The sequence below is a fragment of the Furipterus horrens genome, unplaced genomic scaffold, assembly GCF_987537825.1.
Source record: "Furipterus horrens unplaced genomic scaffold, mFurHor1.1.pri manual_scaffold_7, whole genome shotgun sequence".
NCBI classification, from domain to species: Eukaryota; Metazoa; Chordata; class Mammalia; order Chiroptera; family Furipteridae; genus Furipterus; species Furipterus horrens.
The window spans coordinates 45,876,224-45,901,144 of NW_028327177.1; the positions used below are offsets into that span (position 1 = coordinate 45,876,224).

At 39.7% G+C, this 24,921-nt stretch overlaps 1 protein-coding gene across 1 annotated transcript in view; it reads left to right on the forward strand.

Annotated features, from left to right (window-relative positions):
* The first annotated feature begins 24,045 nt into the window (after nt 1-24,045).
* NSMAF (neutral sphingomyelinase activation associated factor) overlaps nt 24,046-24,921 on the forward strand; it is a 68,420-nt gene continuing 67,544 nt past the window's right edge. The window contains exon 1 of the mRNA XM_090283659.1: nt 24,046-24,446. Coding sequence (XP_090139785.1) covers nt 24,388-24,446 — 59 coding nt within the window. The 5' untranslated portion in view covers nt 24,046-24,387. The remainder of the gene's footprint in view (nt 24,447-24,921) is intronic.

The window sequence follows — 24,921 nt, forward strand, 5'->3', positions numbered from 1 at the left end:
TTAAACCATATTTTATAGGTTAAAAAATAAAATAAATAAAATAAAATGCCAAAGGTGAAAGATAAAGAGAGAATCTGAAAAGCAGCAAGAGAAAAACAGAGAGTTGCCTACAAAGGAGTTCCCATAAGACTATTAGATGGTTTTTCAAAAGAAACTTTGCAGGCGAGAAGGAGCTGGTAAGAAGTACTCAAAGTGATGAAAAGCAAGGACCTATGACCTAGATTACTCTATCCAGCAAAGCTATCATTTAGAATGGAAGGGCAGATGAAGTGCTTCTTAGATAAGGTGAAGCTAAAGGAGTTCATCATCACCAAGCCCTTACTATATGAAATGTCAAGGACACTTATTAAAGAAAAAGAAGATCAAAACTATGAACATTAAAATGACCACAAACTAACAACTATCAACAACTGAATCTAAAAAACAAAACAAAAACAAACTAAGCAAAACAACCGGAACAGGAACAGAATCATAGGTATGGGGATCATTTGGAGGGTTATCAACTGGGAGGGGAAAAGGGGGGAAATGGGGAAATGGTTCAGGGATTAAGAAGCATAATTGGTTGGTACAAAATAGATAGAAGGATGTTAAGAATAGTATAAGAAAGGGAGAAGCCAAAGAACTTACACAACCCATGGACATGAACTAAGGAGAGGGATGGCTGGAGGGAAGAAGGTATGGGGTAGAGGGGGACAAAGGGTGAAAAATTGGAACAACTGTAACAGCATAATCAATAAAATATACTTAAATAAAACACTTCTGAAGATGAACTATTTTGCAATGATAAAAATATAATTAATATTCTATGTTCTCTGAAATGAATAACAATTTTATTATTATTTATTTTAAGATATTTTTCAAAATCTACAATTTTAGATAAAATCCTTTTACATATTTAACTTTCCAATGTTGTAACTTTAAAAAGGAAAACATTCATTTTGATATACATCTAGATTTGTTTTTGTTTTTGTTTTTAAAGTTTTTCACATGCTTTTTCTGGTCACATCATTATGTAGGCTAATTTATCATTATAATTCTTATACATTTTATTTCATTTTAATATCATTACTTAAGTTTTACTTTAAAATTTGTTTGAAATGACAAAGAGAAAGACATGAAAAGATAGAAAAAGATGCAAAGTCTGAAAGGCACAGAAACTGTAGGCTTAAAAATGGGTAAGATGGTAAATTTTGTATTATGTGTTTTCACCCCAATAAAAGACAAATAAATAAATAAATAAATAAGAAAGGCACAGAGACTTTGATTGGAAGGTGAATGATCAATTATGAACATAGGTCACTGAGCTCTTTCTACTAATGCTTCATCACCAAATAACAGAAAGTCTTGAAAGGGGTTAATACTTAATCATATTGCCACACTCTAATATGCCACTCCTCAAAAATGACATTAACATGAGCTAAAACATAACAGAAAACCAAAGCCCTTTCTCCACCTTCCCACTCTTCCAAAAATTTAGCCAAATTTAGCAAACAAGAGGAGTATAAAATGCATCCTTCAGAATATGTTTTATAGTCACAAGAGGAAGAATGACCATTTGCTGGAGTGGTTGTGACCTGCTTTTCCTGACAGTAACAAGTTGAATAATTATTCTTAATTTGTAAATCTGGACATCATTCTGTTGAATTGCATTGAAAACATAGCTTCTATCATTATGTTTTGATGATCAGGTCTCAGCAATCACTGTGAGATGAAATGGATGCAGATGCTACAGATGGACGTGTCATAATAGCTTTAAATCACCAGAAGGAGCTCTAAAACAGATTACTGGGAAATAGTAGACCTGCTGGCAAAGAGGCGGAAATATAATATTGTCTACAGATGGAGAGTTTAAACCACATTAAAACTTAATAAAGAATTACAAAGTGGCCGAGGGAATTATAACAGTAAAAAGTCTTCAGAAGATAAAATACAAGCGCCTAAAGGCATTAGGTTAGTACTATATGTTTTGTGGGGGTTTTTTTAAAGAGGAAAATACACAAGAAATATTGATTCAATTAGTGAAGCCAAACAATCCAGAGATTGTAAATGAGAATAAATTTACAGAGAGTAAATTCAGCATCTCCATCTGCCAAAATATTTTCTTCAGTGGAGTCAGCCTTATGTGTGAATTTCAGAGGATAATTCGAAAGATGCTGAAAGTTTCCCTTAAATGGAAATCTCTCTTCTGATCAACCTCTTTACCTGAAATTCTTAAGATGCACATTCCTTCTTAAGAATTTTAATTATGTCTTAATATTGTTAACATCTTTAACTGAGTTAAGGCTTTACCTCAATTTGGTTGGTTAATATTGATTATTGGCAGAATTTAGCTTAAAGGGCATAATACTTAACTATATGTCATCATATTATAGGAGGATTAAGTTGATGGTTTTTAATTATTGGGAGAAGGCCAGGTGTACAAATCACTGTCTGTAGCCAATGGAACATTTTATTGGGAAATCTGCCAGGACCATGGGCATCTATGAAAAGGGAACAATTTCAGCTACAAAGTAACAGCAAAGAAACAGAAACACAGTAACAGACTCTGTGTTCATTTACTAGGACTGCTATAACAAGCGCCACAAACTGGGTAGTTTCACCAACAGAAATTATTTTCCCACAATTCTGGAGGCTAAAATTTCAAGATAGAAGTTATCAGCAATGGTGGTTTCCTCTGAGGCTTCTCTCCAATGCTTGTAAATGGCTGCCTTCTCTCTGTTTTCATGTTTACATTTCTGGGTTCTAATCGCATCTTCTTATAAGGGCACATCTTCTCATAAGGCCCACCTAATGACTTCATTTTAACTTCATTACCTCTGTAAAGACCCCATCTCCAAATATGGTCACACTGTAAAGTGTTGAGGATTAAAATCTCAACATATGAATTTGAGAAGGACAGCATTCAGCCCATAATTTCCTTTCTCCCCAGTGTTGCTCATACTTCTTAAGATTCTGTGGTGCAGCCCTGACTGGCGTGGTTCAGTGGGCTGGGCATAGTCCTGCAAACCTAAAGGTCACCAGTTCAGTGCTCAGTCAGAGAACATGCCTGGGTTGCAGGCCAGGTGCCTGAATGGGGGTGTGCAACCAATGGAGGATGGATGTTTCACTCCCTCTCTTTCTCCCTCCTTTTTCCTTTCTCTAAAAATACATAAATAAAATCTTTTTTTTTTTTTAATCTGCAGTACGATGGGGTGGCTATTAGACAGCAGAGAGAGCCCTGTATTAAACTGTCAGTTTAAACATTTCCTAGCAGTGTGACCTGGGGAAATTACTTAACTTCTTTTCCTTGGTTTCCCCATTTATAAAATAACACTGAAAATATCTTCCTCACCAGGCACTGGTAGAAGTAGAAAAGAAATAATAAATGAGAAATACAGCCACGATGTTTCTCAAGCATGAACTGAAGCCCTTCTGAGGCCTCCATTGCCCTAGTGATATGAAGCCAGACCCTTAGCACACCCAGCAAGACCCTGTATGACCTGACTCCCATCTTTCAACTGCAGAGCCTTACTGAGGCGAAAGGAGCCTGAGTCATATAGAATTTTTGATGCCTCTGACAGAAAAGAACCCAGCCCCCCAAATAATAAAACAAGGAATCAAAAACTATGGGATATTTTTAAATGTTTATTTAATAAACTCATGGTTTAAACCTTCCCAAATACTATGACTATAAATACAACCTTAATTAGAGAGAAGATCAAGAGTAAAAGTTGAGGTTCTTGTGACCTTAAGGCCAGAGCTTTTTGACACACTCCTAAGTATGTCACAGAGTCTGCGCTCCTGCTACTCACTCTTGATCTTGTTCCTTCCTGCTCCAGGCTCTTCCCTCACCTCAATAGACAATTAATTTTTCAGGTTAAGACTCCACAACAGCATTTCCTTAAGGAAGGATTCCTCCACCCCCAGCTGCAATAATGTGAGTGAGTCACAGGGACAGACTTCTACTTCAGTCAGGCCACATGATCTCAGAGGACTGTGTACTTAATCTTTTTAGCTGTGACAACAATTGTAATGAAATAATTCACTACATAATTGGTGGTTTAATCTCTGCCTCTCTTGCTAAAAGGTAGGCAAATAGAACCCTCATCAATCATACTCAACCATCTCTCCTCAGAGTCCAGCAGAGACCCTTGCCCATGCCTGAGGTTCACAACTATGTTTGAATCAATTGATAAGTGAATTTAAGGTGAAGTGGCTGTTCAGGACTTGGTCCTCTGTATATAGACTTTTGATGTTATGATCTAATCTTAAAATATAGGTACTTAAAAATAATCCCCGCAAATCTCCAATGTTTGTAATATCCTTATTATATATATTTCGTCGTCGGCAGCCGTCCGTCTCGAGAGACGATGGTGTAGCTTCTTAAGAGTATATCTGCACCGCCGAGAATGGTTGTGCAGTCCGACTCGGGAGTGACACGGTATCTGTCTCCTCCCGTGTTGAATCGACATCTTGCGATGATGCTGGAGTGTCCTCTCCAGTGAAGCTGAAGCTACAGAGCCTGAGCAGGGTGATATGGAGGGTCTGCTGTTGCCCATGCAGCAGACCCCCCCTCTCTTCGCAGCTGAAGGGTCCAAGGGAAAGACGGAGTCAATACAGCTTGGCTTCAGGCGCGCCGCAGGAGTTGCCGGTGTTGACTACAACGTCAAACCGCCTTAGGGACTCCGGCTCCGGATTTTCTGTCGGGGTTTACTCCCTTAGCCTTTCCCCTGAAGAGGTATGCCGCAAGGCAGCAGAGGTTTTTTGGAGTCAGAGTTTTCCTTCTCTGATGTGCCCTGACTGGAAGATCGAACCAGCGACACTTAGCTCGCAGGCCGACGCTCAATCCACTGAGCCAAACCAGCCAGGGGCAATATTTACTCACATCGTTTACTATAAGAAGAGGTAGTTATGATAAATGGAGCAAGGGATATCACCAATAATACAGTCACTAATGATAAAAGCTTTTGAAAGTTATATCATTCAAAAAATATGTTCTACCACCTGCTGGATGATAAAATGTGTTGATGAAAACAAAAAACGTTTTCCTGATACTGTACTCTTTTGTTGGTTTAATTTTCACAGGGGTAAGTTTGAGTAGCAGGAAGATATATATATATTTGCCCATTTTCTCATAAAAAAAATTATAAGAAAGAAACAAAGACCAGCTGCTGGAGACATAATTGCACGAAACTGTTTTACTCTGGTTCTCAGAACCCACCATTCAGTCTAGAGGTGGAATGTGTCTTTCCCATTTATTTTTTTATCCAGGTAGCACACTCAGATGAACTGAGAGCCCAATAGAGCCCAAATAACTGCCCACACCTATTCTGCACCAGTTGTTGTGTTAAAGAGTATCGATGATAATAATAATGAAAACAAAATACAAGTAATTCATAATTCTCAACTGCTCACATTTCACTCTACTAAAATTTAAAATCAAGAAACTGGGATATTACCAACATTAAAAAAAATAGAGTCTGGCGTCTGCAACTAGCTGAAGGAAAGAGGGAAAGGGAAGGATTCAAGACCTCAGCAGCCTATTTATTGAACAAACATTGATGCCATGTCTGCGATACACCAGGCACTATCCTAGGTGTGGGAGTAAAAATAGGGCCCTACTGCCACAGACCACACCCCACACTGGAGACGGGCAAGAGAGTCTGGAGCAATCTCAGGGCTGTCTGTTTCCTAGCTGCCACCCCAGAGGGTCAGGTCACTGTAACTCAGTCCTGTCCTCTGCATGCCTTCCAGGTGGCTCAGAAGTTTGCTGTGGCTAGTAATATAGTCCTAATATTGTCCTAAACTGAATCATTATATCCTCCCTGTAAATTTGCACATCATCTTGCTTTTTTTTTTTTAATCTTATTTAATGGTATCATCATCTACTCCAGTACACTCTGTAGTGATTTTGACTCCTTTCTTTCCAGCCTCCATTTTTCATGAGTTCTTTTTAAAATATAGGATTGATCGTTCACTTGATTCTTTTTCCCAATCCAAAACTGTGTCCAGGCTCTCCACAGCCAGTTGTATCTAACCTAAACTCATCCTCAGGCCTGCATCAATGCTCACAAGCCCTGTCCTCACCTTGTCACCTCCTGTACTCAGCACTAACCACTGCAAACTTCTCCATGTTCCCCAAACAAGTGATGATCTTTGACAATCTTTTAAATTTTCCTCTGTGTTCCCTCTTTCTGAGATACCTTTCTTTCCCTCTTTAGTTGGAGAAATCAAGTTTATTTCAAGGCCTAACTACTTGAACTACTTGGCAGAAGGAAATGGATGCTTCCTCTGGGCCCCTGCACCCCTTTGTTTAGTCCTCAGTTGCAGCACTTATCTTGTTGGTTCAATTAATTGTGTATCTGTCTCCTTACTCTGCTAGATTATACATTCTTTGAAGACAAGCAGCCATTTTATTTTTATCTCCACATTTCCACTGCCTGGCTTAGGGTTTAGCACAATGCTAAAATGGCACAGAGGACGTATTCTACAATGATTCTTGAATTAAGTCCTTTGTTCTCATGGATACTTGAGGTGTTTGTATTGATGGAAGTTTGGGGTATTTATGCCAGCTCTCTTACAGACAGCTAAAGTTAATTCTCGTTAGGTAGTATGCAATTATAAATCCTTTGAACAGGTTAAATAGTAGTAGCACATGTATGGATACTTGTTTATATTGGTGTTCTTTGGGTGTAAGCCAAAAACTGAATGTTTAGGTTCTGGTTACCTTAAGCAAAAAGAAAGTTTTCTGCAAAGATATCAAGAGTACAGAGAACCAATGGGCAAGCTGGAGAAGCAGGGTCTTTATAGGCTGTAATTAAGGTAACTCCAGGGGCTAGCAAACAAGAGCAGCAGGAATGAAGTGGCAGCAAGAACAGCTTTCCCTGGTTAGTAACATTAGATAAATCAACTCAGCCATTGTCAGTCTCTGACAGTTCACTCAAGATCTAACTTTCATAGGAAATCCATCAAGCTTGGGTTATATGCCAAGCCATTAGCTTGGTCAGGCAAACACATTCAACTACAGAAATGTTCTATCTGATTAAAGTCAATGAACAATAAAACAGTTTTCAAAAGAAAATTATTATGAGAAAGAGACAAGAGCTACTGGTTACCAAAAACCCACAAACATCATCTACACCTGTGTCATAAAATTAACTTGAACTCAACACGACAACAGTTGTTACAATGCAATCATTATAAAGCAATTTTTTTTTCATCTATAGTCTTTCACTCAGAGAAAATAGACCCCTTAACCCAATTTTTTTAAAGCTTTTATATATTTTTTTAAACTAGTAATTTATGAGACACTAGATGGGCTGTGACAAGACTTAAGTGAGTGAGTAGTAAAACAAATGGCCAGTGGTACAGCAACATCAGTAAGTTCTAGCCATCATCATCCATCTGGACCACCATTGAATCATTATCGTTGTGGCAGAATGTGTGTAGCAATGGAGTAGTTCAACAGCCCTTTTGAGCCAGTGCTATGTTACGGCCCATTTAGCTCCTGTGTGCAGCCAGTGGAGCCTGAGTGTTGAGGGAATCATTGGCTCAATTAACTAGCATTAAAATACTGTACCTCTAGAATCATAAACGGGGAAACATGATCATTTACTCTGGAAAATATCGGAGACAATTTCCCTACTGGGTAGAGAGGGAAAATTAAATTGCATAAAATAAATTCTCCAGTCTCCATATGTGAACTATCCACATTACAAACTGTCAGTTCAAGAGCTGTTATTTGTCACCGTGGCCATAGCCATGACCCAGCTGTTCTGTGACATGAAGCTGAGAAATTACATGAATAAAAAAATATATGTTTTATCTGGTTATTTACATTGAACATATACTTTATGAAAACTACAGTATTAACAGAATGTTTCTTAAACTTATGGTTTTATTTTAGCTGACATATTATTCAACTTGTTTCAAATATCCTTTTGGCCAAGTTGAAAATTTTAATCTTTCAATGCTCTATAATCCTGTTTACCACCAAGTTTCTTAGTGGCTTGTTTCTCTAGAATGGTTCCAAAGCTCTTATATTCTCATACAAATTTCCATTCATTTTTCTTCTACTTTCTTTTAATAAAGTACCATTTTTTTTCTTATAGCAAAGGACCGAACTGTCTTTCATACTTCTATAGTGTTTATTATTTATAGGGTAAGAAAATCTCATTTACATTAAGTAACTCATTTATAATTCTGTTTATTGCAACAACCAAAAATTTTAACAGTCATGTGGATAACTAGAACTGTTCTTAGAACTGTGATATTTGTAAACCTTCCTGAAATGACAGGCATGTCAAGAAAGACATCTCTGGTTAACAATTTTTGCAATCTGTCAGAAGCTTCTGGAGTCTACAACTTCTTGATTGCATTTTTTTAGCAGTTCTCAAAATTTTGACCTCACAAACCTATCATACTATTAAACTTATTGAGAACTTTTGTTTATGAGAGTCAATATCTATTGATATGTATGATATTAAAAATCAATTGTAAGACATTTTTAGGTATTTTAAAATGACAATAAACCTATTACATGTTAAATAAATTATTCACATACAAAACATGTTTTTAAAATAAAATTAACTAAATAATATTGTAATGATTATACATAGTGTCAGATGGGTGCTAGATTTTTTTTAAGTATATTTTATTGTTTATGTTGTTACAGTAGTTCTAATATTTTTCCCCTTTGCTCCCCTCCACCCAGTAACCCCCTTCCCTCCAACAGTCCCACCCACCTTAGTTCATGTCCATGGGTCGTGCATATAAGTTCTTTGGCTTCACCCTTTCCTATATTATTCTTAACTTCCTCCTGTCTATTTTGTACCAACTGATTATGCTTCTTAGTCCCTGCACCATATCCCCATTTCTCCCCCTCCCCCCTCCCAGCTGATAACCCTCCAAACGATCCCCATTCCTATGAACTGTTCCTATTCTGGTTTGCTTAGTCGGATTTTGTTTTTAGTTTTTAGATTCAGTTGTTGATAGTTATGAGTGTTCATTTTAGTGTTCATAGTTTTGATCTTTTTTTCCTTAAGTAAGTCCCTGTGACATTTCATATAATAATGGCTTGGTGATGATGAACTCCTTTAGCTTTACCTTGTCTGGAAAGCACTTCATCTGCCCTTCCATTCTAAATGATAGCTTTGCTGGATAGAGTAATCCTGGTTGCAGGTTGCCTTTCATCACATTGAGTACTGCTTGCCAGTCCCTTCCTGCCTGCAAAGTGTCCTCTGAGAAATCAGCTGATAGTCCTATAGGCAACCCCCTGTAGGCAACTCTCCGCTTCTCTCTTGCTGCCCCCAGGACTCTTTATCTTTCATCTTTGGCATCTCAATCATGATGCATCCTGGTGTGGTTCCCTCTGGCTCCAGCTCTCCCGGGACCATCCGTGCTTCCCAGACCTGTATGTCCATCTCCTTCACAAAATTTGGGAAGCTTTCCTCATTTTTTTTCAATTCTTGCTTCCTCATTCTGCACTGGTTGACTGTATTTTTCTTCCTTATGTTCCAAATAATTGATTTGAACCCCCGTTTCCTTCGCTTCACCATTGGTTTTGTGTGGATTTTCCTTCGTTTCACTTAGCATAGCCTTCACTTCTTCTCTTATGCGTTTGCCATACTCAAGCATATCTGTCAAGCCTGTGAGCATCTTTATCACCAGTGTTTTGAATTCTGCTGCATCTGTTAGGTTGGCTATCTCCTCATCTGTTAGGTTGGCTATCTCCTCGTCGCTGAGTTCTCCCACTAGAACCTTGACTCATTTCCCTTTTTGGGCCATATTTCTCTGTCTCCTCATTCTGACAGGCTCCTGCATTTGTTTTCTTCTGCATCCCAGGTAGAGCTGTCATTCCTGTTACATTATAAGGGGCGGAGCCTTAGGGATTGGTCAGTACAGGGCAACCTGTTTCACCATGTTGTGGCTCTGTATGTTGGGGGAGGGGTCCAAGAGGGAACAATGCTGCCTGCCCAGCACTTGTCCCTTTTCCAGGCACCTCTTCCACTTCTGCACCGGACTGGCGCCCCTCCAGCTGCTGCCCTGGCCATCGTTTCCAGAGTGGATGGCTCTGCAGATGTTCTAGGTCTGTGGGGGCCCTTTAAATAAGCAGACTCTGCTGAGAGACCAGCAGTCTATGCCTCCTCCCCAACCCCCACTAGTATGTACAGTCAGAAGCAATGAGGCTTGATTTTCCCCAGTGCTGGGACCGTGCACTGCGAGGTCTGGTGAGGAGCTGGGAAAGCTCCCCAGGTGTCCCTCCTGACTTTTTAAAACATGTGGCTGTGCTTTCCGCTGGCCTGCCACTGCCGCTGCTACTGCCACCACCACACCGCATCCTCTCTGTCCCAGCTCTTCCCCTTCTACCTGTCTGGATAAGTATTTCTTCTTTATATCTTTGTTTGTTGGACTTCCATACAGTTAGATTTTTCTGGAACTTCTGGTTGTTTCTAGTTTTGAGGTAGTTGTATTCCTTCTTAGTTGTGGAGAGAGATGCAGCATGTCTGTCTATGCCTCCATCTTGGCCGGAAGTCCAGATGAATGCTATGGATGATTACTTTGTAAGTTATATAAATGTCTAATCACTATGTTGTACACCTGAAACCAATATAATATTGTACATAAACTACAATTGAAAAAAATATTTTAACTATTAAAATAAATAAGCAAAATAAACTACAAAAGCATTATTTTATTTTGTGGCTATTTCTTTTTTTTTTAATGTTTTGTTTACTAGAAGAAAAATAGATTCTCATAATCTGCTTATGTGCCCTTAATCCATTGTGATATGTCATTTGGCTGAAATGTATAAAGAAAATCTGATCCCACAGGAACATGTAGTCAGGGAAGGGAGGAGTATTTAATAACCTTCTTATATAATTTGAAATTTATATTCGGTACTACACTGGAACTCAACAAATAAACAAAGTGGTAACTTCTGAAAGAATGGTTAAATGGGAAACCCAAACCATATCAGTGAACTTTTCTTCCTCTGTTACATGAAAACTCATCAGTTTGTATACATATGCCCTTATGAGATTTTGTAATTTACAAATGTTGACAAATTTCATTATCACAATGTCAAAAAAAATCACACTTGTTAATATCCGCACTGATTTCATCAAACACATTCTTCTGAATATTAGGAAACTATCAGGCTCCTGGTAGTATATAAAGTTTTTTTTAAGTTTAATTTTTGCTTCACAGCAAATGAACAAACAAAAGAAATAATCAAAGTCCTGGATACAGACAATGGAATGAGGTAGAAAGAGGATGAAGAGGATAAAGAGGGTCAAATATATGGTGATGGAAGAAGACTAGATTTTGGGTGGTAAACACAAAATGTGATATATAAATTATGTATTATAGAATTGTACACTTGAAACTAAATGATGTTATTTACCAATGTCACATCAATAAAATTAATTTTAAAAATTTTACTGCGTGGAGCTGCATGTGTGCGTGTGTGTTGCTACCTCGGAGTAGTTAGAAAGAGAATTTCCTACTGATTGGAAAATTTGCTCATGGGTCATGATTCCTGGGATGAATGACCTTTGAAAAAGATCTTTCTGCAGGCAAATCATTTCTTCTTTTGGCCACTTCTTTTTTTTTTTTTTTTGGTCAAATATTTTGTTAACAAAGAAAGTGATGTATAGTCATTGTAGGAAAATAAAAAATCAGATGCTCCTTTTAGACCTCCGGTCAAGATGGAGGCCTAGCCAGACACACTGCATCTCCCTACACAACTAAGAAGGAATACAACTACCTCAAAACTAGAGACAACCAGAAGTTCTAGAAAATAGAGCTGCATGGAGTCCAACAAACAAAGATATGAAAGGAGAAATACTCACCCAGACAGGTAGGAGGGAAGGAGCTGGGGCAGAGAAGACGCAGTGTGATGGTGGTAGTAGCAGCGGCGGCAGCAGGCCAGCAGAAAGCAGTCACACGTTTTAAAAAGTCAGGATAAACAGCTGGGGAGTGGCCCCAGCACCAGACCAGACTTCGCAGTTCACGGTTCCAGCATCGGGGAAAATAAAGCCTCCTTGCTTCTGACTATGCAAACCAGTGGGGAGTGGGGTGAAGGAAGAAACTACCAGTCTCTCAGCAGAGTCCCCTTATTTAAAGGGCCCCATGGTTCTAGAACATCCGCAGACCCACCCACTCAGGGAACGACAACCAGAGCAACAGCTAGAGAGGTGCCAGTCCCAAACAAAAGTGGTAGAAGTGCCTGGAAAAGGGCTGAGTGCTTAGCAAGTGGCATTGTTCCCTTTCAGACCCCTTCTCCACATTGCCACAACGTGGTGAAACGGATCTCCCTGTACTGACAAATACCTAAGGCTTTGCCCCTTACAATGTAACAAGTGGGACAGCTCTATGTAAGACACAGAGGCAAACAAACACAAGAGCCTGTCAAGATGAGGAGATAGAGAAGTATGGCCCAAAAGAGGGAACAGATCAAGGTTCCAGTGGGAGAACTTAGCGACAAGGAGATAGCCAACCTCACAGATGTAGAGTTCAAAACACTTGTGATAAAGATGGTCACAGGCTTGACAGATATGCTTGAGTACAGCAAACGCATAAGGGAAGAAATGAAGGCTATGCTAGTGAAATTAAGGAAAATCCACACAAAACCAATGGTGAAGGGAAGGAAACCGGGTTCAAATCAATGGTTTGGAACATAAGGAAGAAAAGAACAGTCAACCAGTACAGAATAGGAAACAAGAATTGAAAAGAATGAGGAAAGGTTTACGAACATCTGGGACAACTTTACATGTGCCAACATCTGAATCATAGGGTTGCCAGGAGAAGAAGAGGAAGAACAAGAACTTGAAAGCTTATGTGAAAAAATAATGAAGGAAAACTTCCAAAATTTGGTGAAGAAAATAGACATACAAGTCCAGAATGCACAGAGAGTCCCAAACAAGCTAGACCCAAAGAGCACCACACCAAGACACATCATGATTAAAATGCCACAAGTAAAATTAAAGAGAGAATTTTAAAAGTATCAAGAGAGAAGCAGAGGGTTACCTACAAAGGGGTGCCTGTAAGATTGTCAGCTAATTTCTCAAAAGAAACTTTGCAGGCAAGAAGGGGCTGGCAAGAAGTAATCAATGTGATGAAAAGCAAGGACCTACAACCAAGATTACTCTATCCTGCAAAGCTATCATTTAGAATGGATGGGCAGATGAAGTGCTTCCCAGACAAGGTAAAGTTAAAAGAGTTCATCATCACCAAGCCATTATTATATGAAATGTTAAAGGGACTTGTTTAAGAAAAAGAAGGTCAAAACTATAAACACTAAAATGACAACAAACTTACAACTATCAACAACTGAATCTAAGAAATAACAAAATCCAACTAAGCAAACCAGAATAAGAACAGAATCATAGATATGGGGATCATTTGGAGGGTTACCAGTTGGGAGAGGAAAGGGGGAGAAATGGGGAAATGGTTCAGGGATTAAGAAGCATAATTGGCAGGTACAAAATAGACAGGGGGAAGTTAAGAATAATATAGGAAAGGGTGAAGCCAAAGAATTTATATTCACGACCCATGGACATGAACTAATGGGGGTGGGATTGCTGGAGGGAAGTAGGGTACTTGGGACTACTGTAACAACATAATCAATAAAATATACTTTAAAAAAAGAAAATGGATTTATAAATTTATAAATATCATAAATGGTTATTAAGAGAAGCTAAGGAAAAGAAAACTATTAGATTGTTGTCAGAAACACTGAGCTTGCCTTTTCCCCTCCCACACTCCTTACTTTGAGGCCACTGCTTTCAAGGAAGATTTTGAGAGAAGATTGTTCAGAGAGATTTTGCACATGGGTATAACTCCCCTTGGTTATATGGACAGGAGTGGAAACTTTTGCTATATTCCCTTGAGGTTCCTTAGAGCTTTACGGCAAGTAGTGAGGACTTTCAATTCTTATCAGCTTTTCTTTAAAGGCCTCAGAATTGCTCCTAGAAATGGATAAATGCAAAGGATGTGGACTCTGAGCCAAGCAGCCATGAAATCAAATTCTGTCACTGTCACTTACTAATTGGTGGTATTGGACAAGTTATTAAACTGCACTAAGCCTCAATGGTTCTTTTCCAGAGAATTGGAATAATGAACCAATCTTGGAGATTTGCCAACAAGTCAAGTAGTTCTTAAAGAGTGTCAGATGACAGCTGCTATATGTCCCCAGATTTGGCTGGTATGGAGACAATAAACCCTCAGATTCCATGGAAGTGATGAAGAGGGGCCAAGTTGATGTTGTACACACTGTGATTCTTTGTCACAGAGGAAGAACACCACGCTTGGGGAACCCCACCTTACATAGGGGCTGCTGGCAAACCTGCCCACTCTGTTCTCTGGGGAAAAAATCTTGTATTTATTATTTTGAGATGTTGGCAAATCTTCCTTGGGGGGAGAGGGTGAGGTCTCTGTCTTTACTATCCTGGAAAATAAATCTAAACTAATTGACTAAAGATGCCTAGACATGGAGAAATGTGAGAGATTCACGGAAAATCTTCTCCCACCGGAATTGAAGAATAAAATGAATGCAAAGTATTCAGCTTAGTATTTGCTACAGAAGAATCACATAATAAATTCAGATAGCAATAATAGTGACAATTATGATGATTAAATAACAAAGTGAAAAATAGCATATTTTCTTTAAACCTGGCATTATCATTCCTTTTAGAAAAGGCCCTGTATTTTGGGGGGAAATATACTAGTAAGCACTTGCAATAAAATATTAGCTCACAAGGGTTTGTGTATTTGCAATACCCAGGCTGAAGGGGATGGAATGGCTCCCTTCGAGGCTTGGAAAGGAATTTGTTGTTCTAAAGCAGTATTTCTCAACATCAGCCTAACAGAAACACAAATTCTCAGGTCCCACCCCAGACCTTCTAAATCTGAAACTCTGTGGGTGGGGCCCAGCAACCTATGTTTACAAAAAGCCTCCCAGGGGATTTTGATGCCCACTCAAGTTTGAGAGCTACTTCCCTACAGTGGCAAAGTCACAGGGGATCGGTGGGGAAAAAAAGAGGAAAATGGGGAGAGGGAGAAAATGGGGAGATGGGAGACTAGACTCCTTTACGGAAGAACAATGTGAGGAATCCTCAGTGGTGGACTTAAAATGACTACAAAAATATTTAAAATTTTTAAACCAGTTTACACTGATAGTACTCTTCCCAGGCCTGGCTGTCCTGTGAAGACTGTAATATGGGTTCAGGGCAGCAGAAGGGGAGTGGACAGGTAAAGGCCTTCACATGATGAAAACAAAGACATGTAAAGAAGCGGGATGCCAGGAGGCAGAAGGCATAGAAGCCCTCAGAACAATAAGAGACGTTTTGGAAAGGGCTTTGAATTCCATGAGCTGACAGCCAATTTTATCTACAAGTCAGTGAGTTACAACAGAGAGATCCAGCTTACACGTGGACCTTAATAATAGATTGCAATAATAAGATGACTCCAACAGAGGTCTTAAGTGGTTGTAAGAAAACATTGAGAAAGGATAAGAATCATTCTTCTGTAGGACTGAAGTCTAATGAATGTGATATCACTCTGAAAGTTCTGATGTAAATTTTTCACTTGACCGACAGGGGTCGCGTTCTCATTTGCTCAGCTTATTTTGTTGTCTCTGTGAAGGATTCCAAGGCATGAAAGCATATATGCATATATATATATATATCCTTTACTAAAGGTGGAATCAGAAGAGGAATGGGTAAGCTTTTATGGTTCTGACCCCCAAACAGATGAGAGCTGAAAGCTCACAGCTTCATTTACTGTTTTTAGGAGGCAATATATTCTACTGACTCAGAGACTGGGCTTTGCATCCAAAATGTAGATTCAGTCGCAGCTCCTCCATTTAGGAGATGTGATCTTGTACAATTTTCTCATCTAAAAAATGGGGATAATATTACTGCCTCATATAATCATTATGAAGGATAAATGAGTTAACACACACAAAGAATTTAAAATAGCACTTAATAAGTGATAGCTGTAGTGGTAGCGTTAGCTGCAGTGTCCCAGGGCCATGATTGTAAGAAAACAGCCCATGAAAGAAAAAAAAGAAAGAAAAGAAAAGGACACAAATCAATGTGTTTGGGGAAAATAACTAAAAAGAGCTGAAAAGCATTGTTTTTTATTGTGGCCAAACAAGGAAAAACCAACCTCAAGGGATTAAATGTGTTGCTGGGCATCACAAAACAAAGGAAGCCACTCTGAATTCCTGACACCATAGCAAAAGAGATAGTGGAGACAAGGATACAGGGCCGGGAAAGTGACCCTGGGTCAGCAGTGGCCCTTTGACAGTAGTTCACCTGAAATGTTAAACAGAAATAAAAAACTTAAACACATTCAGTCTTTTCCTAGTCCAGAAATTGACTAGTGAAAAATAGAAAAAGAGAACTGAACAGGATGTACCCCCCAAATGCTGTTTAGGTACTCTTTTTGCTTAAAAAATGAGTACTCAATGCTATTTACTTTCCATTTACAATAATTATATGTTCTTTGGAAAATGTATAGAAGTATAAAGAAAACAGAAAACATCATAATCTCACCATACAAACTGCTATGAACACTTGCTGTATTTTTTTCTAGTACACTTAAAATACATTGGTATTATAGAAAATATATTATTTCCTGATTTTTCACTGACCTATTATATTTATTTCTCTAGGTACACATAATATTCTGTTGAATAGATACCCAACAATTTACTTAATTACTGACATCTTAGTAGACATTCAGACTATTGATAGGTTTTCATCAATTAAAACTAGAACTCTAATGAATGTTTATATATATATATATATATTTGTGCAGCTGAATATTTCCTTAAGAATAAACTCCTAGACATGAATTTAAATGTCTTATCATCTCTTCAAATTGCCCTTGAGAAAGAGCAAGCTCATATGTGCACCAGCCTTCCCGACTCTGCATTCAGTGACATCATGTTGGTACCTTGAAGTTGGCCATGATAAGGGTATTTATAACATAGAAATAAGCAAAACACTCCAAATCAACCTGTTTTCTCCTAGCTTGCTAGTTGTTCAACCTTTGGGAAAATGTACCAAATTTTACCTCTATCAGTAGTGTTCAAGAAGCCTTCTCACATGAGCACTGGATGCTACTGTTAACAGCACTGATTTCATATCCGAAATGACTTCTAATTTAGTTTTAGTTTTACTTATTTACTAATGTAGTTGACATTTTTTGTTCTAAAGGATATATGTATCTTAAAATCATTGTTTTATTTATCATTTCCTGATTATTATCTAATCTACTCTATACTAATTTCTGATGGGCACCATGCCTTGTAAAAATTTCCTGGGTTTATTACAAAGGAAAAGATCCTAAATGAGGGATGACCCTAGCAATTACAGTCATTTTCACTCCTGCAGGAGAGATAAACTGTGCAGATGATAGGTAACAGGTGCCCTCTGACAATGGTGTATTACCTGAGGAGAAAGTTGGTGCACACATGGTGTGCAGTTCCTGTGGCACACTGTGATTTTGCAACTAGACATAAAAATCGTTATTTCAGAAATAATTTTAATTTTCTGGGAAAAATCATCTAAAATTTTTAAAAATCTAGTTTATGCAATTTGCCAGGAAGAAAAATTGTTAGATATTATTCTTCCACTAACCTTGACATTAACTCAAAAGCCTGGATAGGTATGAAAGGAAGAAGAAGAAGTATGCACCCACATTGCCAACTAGAGAAAACTCAAGCGGTTACACATGGTGTCTACTGTGAGCGCCCTACCTGGCATTTCATTACTATCCCATGACCTGGTTGTTCTCACACACATATTTTCACTTATTTTTCATACTTTTCTTCACTTGGCCCATGTGCTTCAGGAACACTCACTCTCACCTTTAGTTTTAGAAATGGCCCTGGTCGAAATCCCATAGAACGTTCCATTTCCCTCACTAAAGTTTTTGATTCAAGGTAGTTGTGTAATGTAAGAGATCCCCTGAAAGCAAATCCCTGTGTTCTCACTGGGCATGCTGGGCTAGACGTGGTCTGTCACCCTGAAAGAGAAAACATGCAGCTGGTGCTGTGGCTGCATAGGCAAGATTGAACACTCTGAAGCAGTGTATAAAGTAAGCAAAAAGGTTTATTTTCCGGTGGTCAGGCCGAGACCAAGTCTCCAAAATGGCACCGACAACGAATGGGGATAGGGCAAGGCTTATATAGGGTTTTGCTCCTTCTCCGGTGGGAAGCAGGAGAGGGCAGAACAGGGCTGCAGGTGCCAAGCAGGAACAGGAGCTCTCAAGGCCAAATGTTCTCAGGGCCATAAAGTTATCTCCGGAGGCAGCAGTGCAGCTTCTCTGTAAAACAATCTATCTTCAAAAGGCTAGATATCCTGTAAAATATAACTTTGCAAATGTTACAAACAAGTCACAAGCAAATGGGAGGAGATAGGGGTTATGGGAAGAAATGTGGTGGCTGGGGTCTCTTAGCTTGTAAATCACTGAGTGGCTGCAACATTCCTCCTTTCTGAGGCTTTTAGCAGGCCTTTGCTACTTCTTACAGAGAACATCTGAAGCCCCTACATATTTGCATATTTAGCAGACCTCTGCAACTTTTTACAGGGAATATCTAGTACTTCTACGCTGGTTTACTACCAGCGACTGCCAGTCAGCCCTGTGCACTGGGGACCAGACCTACCACGCAGCTAATGATGCTGAAGACCTAACAGAGACTAATGGAAACTGTGTCTCTGATGAAATTGCTGAGCCACTGGCTCAAGGAATCCTGAAGTCCATTATACCTCTGATTTCCAGGTACCTAAGCTGAAAATTCTCTTTGTTATTTAAGCAATAAATGAAAATGAAAAGAGCCAGTAACAGTTCCTATCTAACTTTCAAAGCTGTCCATATGGGTTCTGAGCATCTCCCAGATGAGTTACACAGTAGTCAAATTTTAAATTTTAAATCAGATCATGTCACTCCCTTGTTCTTAATCCTCCATGGCCTCTATCACACATTGTTGACAATGACAATGTTGTTATTAATAATAATGATGATGATGATGATGATGGTTCCACATGCTCTGGCCCCTGCTGTCTTGGCACCACCTCCATGAGTGTGCTCTAGCTACTACGGCTCCTGTCTCAGTGCTATTTCACTTACTATTCCTTCTGTCTGAAATGCCTTTTTCCAAGATCTTCACATTCAAGCTTTGAATTCATTCATTTACCAGCTCAAATATTGACTACCTTCTTATGTAATCTACACTAATTTCTGATAGCAATACCTACCCCTTTCTGCTCCATTTTTCTTCATGGTACTTACCTCTGCCTGGATTTATATTATTTGCTTCTTAAACCTGTCAATCTCACCAGAATATAAGTTCCTTAAGGGCTAGTCTTTATTTTATTCACAACTTTGTCTCCACAACCTGCAACATTTCCTTGCATAGAATAAACACCCAATAATTATTTATTGAAGAAACATAAAGAAAATAATAATATCAAAAAGTGATCTTTCTTAAGAAGAACTATCAATGTAGAGTCCTTGACTATTTTTTTATTTTAGTAATGGGTACACACCATTCCCTGCCTCCTTCTGCCTGGCTGTTTTCCACTAACTTGCCTGCAAGATCTGCTCATTTTCTTAGCCTCCACTGCTGCTACAGGCTTGCCTATATTAACAGTTCTGGTCTATGAGAAGTAAGTGGAAGTCTGGAGTGCGTTTCTGGGAGTGCTTTTGGTTGCCTGGTAAAAGGTACAAACAAAGCTGACTCCTTTTTCCTTATTTCTGCATAGAAGCCAGGAATGATCATGGTGATGAAGAAGTGCTCTTGTGACCATTGGCTATAAGCCTAAGAGAAATATTATAGCATATTACTGAGCTGTTCAAACACTGCCAATGAGAAAAGGAACTCAACTGTTGACTTAGTTTTCTGTTAAAGTGCAACAAATCATAACAGACACAGTGGTGACCAAAGAAAGTGCAAAATTAAACAGATAATTATTGAGCAACCACTAAGTGCAAGACACTGCAGTGAGAGGTAATGTTGATATTAAGACCAACAAATTCCTGTTCCGAAAGAGTTTGCAAACTAAATGGGGAGACAGGCCCTAATAATGTAAGGTGGAATGGGATCACTGCTAAAATCTCCATCTGACTGTGACCCTTGTGAAGTCTCTATGCACAATGGTGTCTGACATATTGGTGTAAAATAAACATGTACTGAGTAAATGAATGTGAGATGAATTCCACCTGGGTACATCAGGGAAGACTTCAAAATCTTGAGTGGCAATTTTAAAGTATGGGTAAGATTTCAACAGGGGGAAGTGTTTGGAGAAAGGTAAAAAAAAAAAAAAGCATTTTAGGCAGAGAGACAGGGAAGGCTGAAAGGTATAATGGAAGAAAGTTGTAATATATAAGAGAATAGTGATTGTCCCTTTTTTCTAGGTTAATAAAAAGTGTGTTATTACTTTAAACATCAGGAGCAATAATTAAATATTTCTGCTTTTATAAGATCTTAAAAATTATTTTAAGCATTCTTCAGAAATATGCAATAGTTAAAAATATTTATTTTACAAACAGAATAAAGACATTGGGTCTAGTGGTTGACACCCAGCAAATGGGAGGTACATAAATATCCTCATCTGCAATCAAATGCAATTTTATAAAACTGAGTACAAGGTTCTTGGAAGTTTTTAGGGTTTAGTCTGTAAAGTGAAAATAAAAACATCACTGAGAGCTTAAAGATATGTTTTATGATTACAAAATAGCTCTGAATGAAAACTGTTCCAAGAGAACAAAGCTCTGACTTTTATGAGGACAAGAATAGGGGTGGGGATGCTGTATGAGGAGATGAGATCTCTTCCAGAGCTTACCATATCTCCTGGGATGTGTAATCACCTTCATTTGAGATAGGTAATATTACCTCGACTAGTTTTCAGCCACTAAAGATCAAGGTAAGGTAAGACTGGCTTAAGGCTGAGTAAAGCCCTATTGAAAGTTCAACGTTCTGTCGAAAACTTCATTTACTGAAGGATATACAATTCAAAGTAATCTTTCATTCAGCCCCCTCTGAAAAATTTTCCTTTGCTGTATATCCTGAGATTTTTCCATCATGTCTTCTGTGGTAGGTATCTACATAGTAAAACTTTGGAAATATGCTACTCAATTTAATTCATAGGCACCAAAACAGAAGACTTTATCCTCCTGCGCCCCCCCCCCTGCTTCCCCTAATCAGTCATGGCATTGGGTAGAAGGACCTGTATAGCAAATCAACGTTAAGAAGTTAAGCAGGAGAGAAACCAGCAGAGAATCAACATTAAGAAGTTAAGCAAGAGAGAAACCAACCAAGGAGACTAAGAAAGAGTATGAAGCAAGTTAATTGAAAAGCAAAGAAAGTAGTGGGACCTTGGACTTAATTAGGGGAGAGGGAAGGTGCCTCAACAAGGAGGTATGTTGAAAGCTACTGTCAACTAATCTGAATTCTGCTGAGAGTTCAGAAAAACTGAAGCTAGAAAAGTGGCCAATGAATGTTGTGATTTGACAAGAACCATCACAGTGGCGTAGTGAAAACAGCAGTCCAGTTGGAATGGATTGAAGAGAATGCAAGGTGAGAAAATGGAAACAACATCTGTAGATAGATTTTTCAAGAAATTTTGCTAAGAATTGGGAGCTAGAGGAAGATGTGGGAATAAAGGGAACATTTTTCTGAAAACTACATATTCTGATGGAAACAATTTGATAGTAAGGGAGAAATAGACAAAGCAAGAGAAAGAAGGGAGAAAGGATAATTATAAAGGCTATTCTGTTGAGAAAGAAGGTGGCCTTTGATAAGAGTAAATATACCTCAAAACAGCAGGGACGAAGACAAGGGAACAGATGCTATGAGGCTGGATGATTAGATGGTGGGAGAATGAAGAAGTTACCATCTCAGTTTTCTCTTAATTCTCCACAAACTCTGTAATAGCAGAAGTATCTATCTGCTGAGCTATTCAAGAAAATCCTTTTGGGCCTGTTTGTTCCCCTCCTCCTGTCACAGATAAAGCTGGGAAGTGAAAAATCACAAAGGGTCGACCATGGGCAAATGCTATACCTGTATCTGCTAGTTGGCAATTATCTTCCCACAGTGACTGGAAGACAGAAGCCATATCCTGACTGATGATTATATTTCAAATAAATGGTTTTCAAGTCCCCATGGAAGGCAGTTCTGAGTTGTAGGAACTGGTACAGAGACAGAATTCACATTTGTAAGCCCTCTTTAGTAAATGCTCTAAGAAATGTAAGTCAGGGGCCTATGTCTGGTGTCGGCTAAAACTAGTTTGGGGACAGACTTGAACTTTCTCAGGTAGGGGACTTTAAGAGGGGCTAGGGTCACCATAGGGATAAGGCGTTGAGCTGTTAAAAACTATGTCAGCTAAGTCTTTTAATGTGGGGAATAGGTAATGGATAAAATCATTTGTGCTGAGAAGCTATAGGTTTTATAGGCCAACGTTGAGGCCTACTTGAGAAAAGGCTCAAAGAATCCTGGTTAGAAGTTGGTCAAAGAGAGAATCTTTGTCACTCTCCACCTACCAGGATCACATTATCCTTCAATGTTTAACTAAAAGAAAAATTTCTATGTTTTTCCACTTTATCCAGCCAAAGTGATTTCTCTCTTCTGAACTAATAGCATCTATTATAGTGATTCTCATATAGAAAGTTATTGTAGTACCTTTTAGCAAATTTTATTTTCTTACTTCAACATGTACCTCTCATGCATTTGTCTTGGCTACCTGATGAGGTCATAATTTCCTATAGGAATATGGGCTAATGTCTCTGACATCTTTTTACAGTTAAAGGTTCTGCATAGCACTTGATCACATGAAAGGGACTCAATGCAAGTCACAGGGTAACCATGTATCTTCATTCATTCTAAAAAATTTTAATGAGTACTTGCTATATGCATATAATTTTTCCAAGTTCAATAAGACCCAGCCCCAACTTTTATTCTTGGCTCCCACATTTTCCCATCAGAGTCCTGAAACATACCAGAGAGCTCAAATACACATTTGCCTTGAAACTGGGTCAAAAATCTGACCCTGTAGCACCCAGTCTATAAGACAATTATAAATATGTGTCAGTTATTACACAATTTAGATGTTCATTATTAAAGAATCTCTCAAAGGTAAACAATCATAGACTCACACTCAGGACATATTAAGTGGTCACAATCACAGTGAAACACCACTCATACCCACAAGGATAGCTCTAATAAAAAAAGTCAGACAATAGCAAGTGTTGACAAGGATGTAAAGAACCTGGAACCCTTATACACTGCTGGTGGAAATGTAAAATTGTGCAGCCACTTTGGAAAATAGTTGGACAGCTTCTCAAATGTTTAAACATAGAGTTGCTGTATGATCCAGCAATTCCACTCCTAGGTATGTAGTTATGAAAAATATGTCCACATAAAAACTAGGACAGAGCAGCATTATTCATAATAGCAAAAAAGTAAAAACAATCAAAATTTCTATCACCTGGTGAATGAATAAACATTATTGCACTGTATAGACATTTCCATGCAGTGGAATAACTCATCAGCAATAAAAAGGAATGAAGTACTGATACATGGCTAAACCTAGAAAATAGTATGCTCAATGATATAAACCAGACATAGAATGCTACATATTGTGCGATTACATTTATATGCAATGTCCAGAATAGGCAAATTCATAGACAGAAAGGTGATGAGTATTTGCTACAGCTGGGTGTGGGGTTTGTGGTGAATGTGTGATGACTGAAGGATATTTGTAGGGGGGACGGGTTGATAACTAATTAGTATGGATTGTTTTTAGGTAATAAAAATGTTCCAGAATTAGAATGATAGTTGTACATATCTGTGCTTATATTAAAAACCACAGAACGGTACACTTCATATAAGTAATTGCTTGTTGTGTGAGGTATATATCAATAAAGTTACAGAAAGAAGAAAAGTCATGCGACCAATTATTTCAACTGCCAGGGCCCCAAACGTTATTTCCAGTCCCCGTGACCAACAAAGTGGCATCGTTTATGGGCAAGCATCCGTTTTCATGTGTAAAATGTTAAACATGGAGCAGTGCACTGGCCGGTGAAGCGCGAACACTGAGTGTGGAAGGGCAGATCCTAGACTGACCTCTCGGTCCTTGGCGAGCACCTGGGCCGCCTCGGGTCACCGCGCGCCCCTCCTCCGGGCCTGAGTCACTGCGCCAGAGTCCCCACGCGAAGATGCGGTGAGTGCGGCCAGGACGCTGCGGGCCCCGGGGCGCAGCGACAGGCTCTCGGCCGCCGAGTGGCGCCGCACGGAAAGCTGGGCCGGCAGCCTCCCTCTCCCTGCCCGGACCTCGCAGACCAGCTCCTCCTCGGCGGGCGGCAGCGGGTCGGAGCCGTGCGACCGCCCGCCCGCCCTCCATGGCGTTTATCAGGAAGAAGCAGCAGGAGCAGCAGCTACAGCTCTACTCCAAAGAGAGGTAAGTGCCCGGCCCCGGGACGGCGAGGAAGGTCGCAGCCACGGGTCTCTAGAGGCAGGGGTAGGAGTCGGGTTGCCGGCGGGAGAGCTGAAGGAACGATCCCGTGTGGGCCAGGCTCGGAGGCCGCGGCCGCAAGCGCGTTCGGCGCCCGGGCCGGGGGCCGCGCCAGAGCCCGGAGTCAGGGTCAGACCCCGGGGCCCTGGTCCGGACCTGAGACCTCCGGGGCAGGAGCTGGGGCCTGGGCCGGGGCTGGATGTCGGGGCGCAGGCCGGCGGGCCGCAGTGGTCCCGGAGGCTGCGGCCCGGGTCACCCGGAAGAGGCCGCGCGGGCTCGGGGCGGTCTCTTCACGCGGGCGTCCGGCCCGAAGCTTGGGGACACCCCGCTGCGCGCGAGCCCCGGCGTTCTCTGGGGGCGAATGGCAGGGGTTGTGTAAGCTAGCGCGGCGGACAACCCCTCATTCTCACCGCAGCCGCCG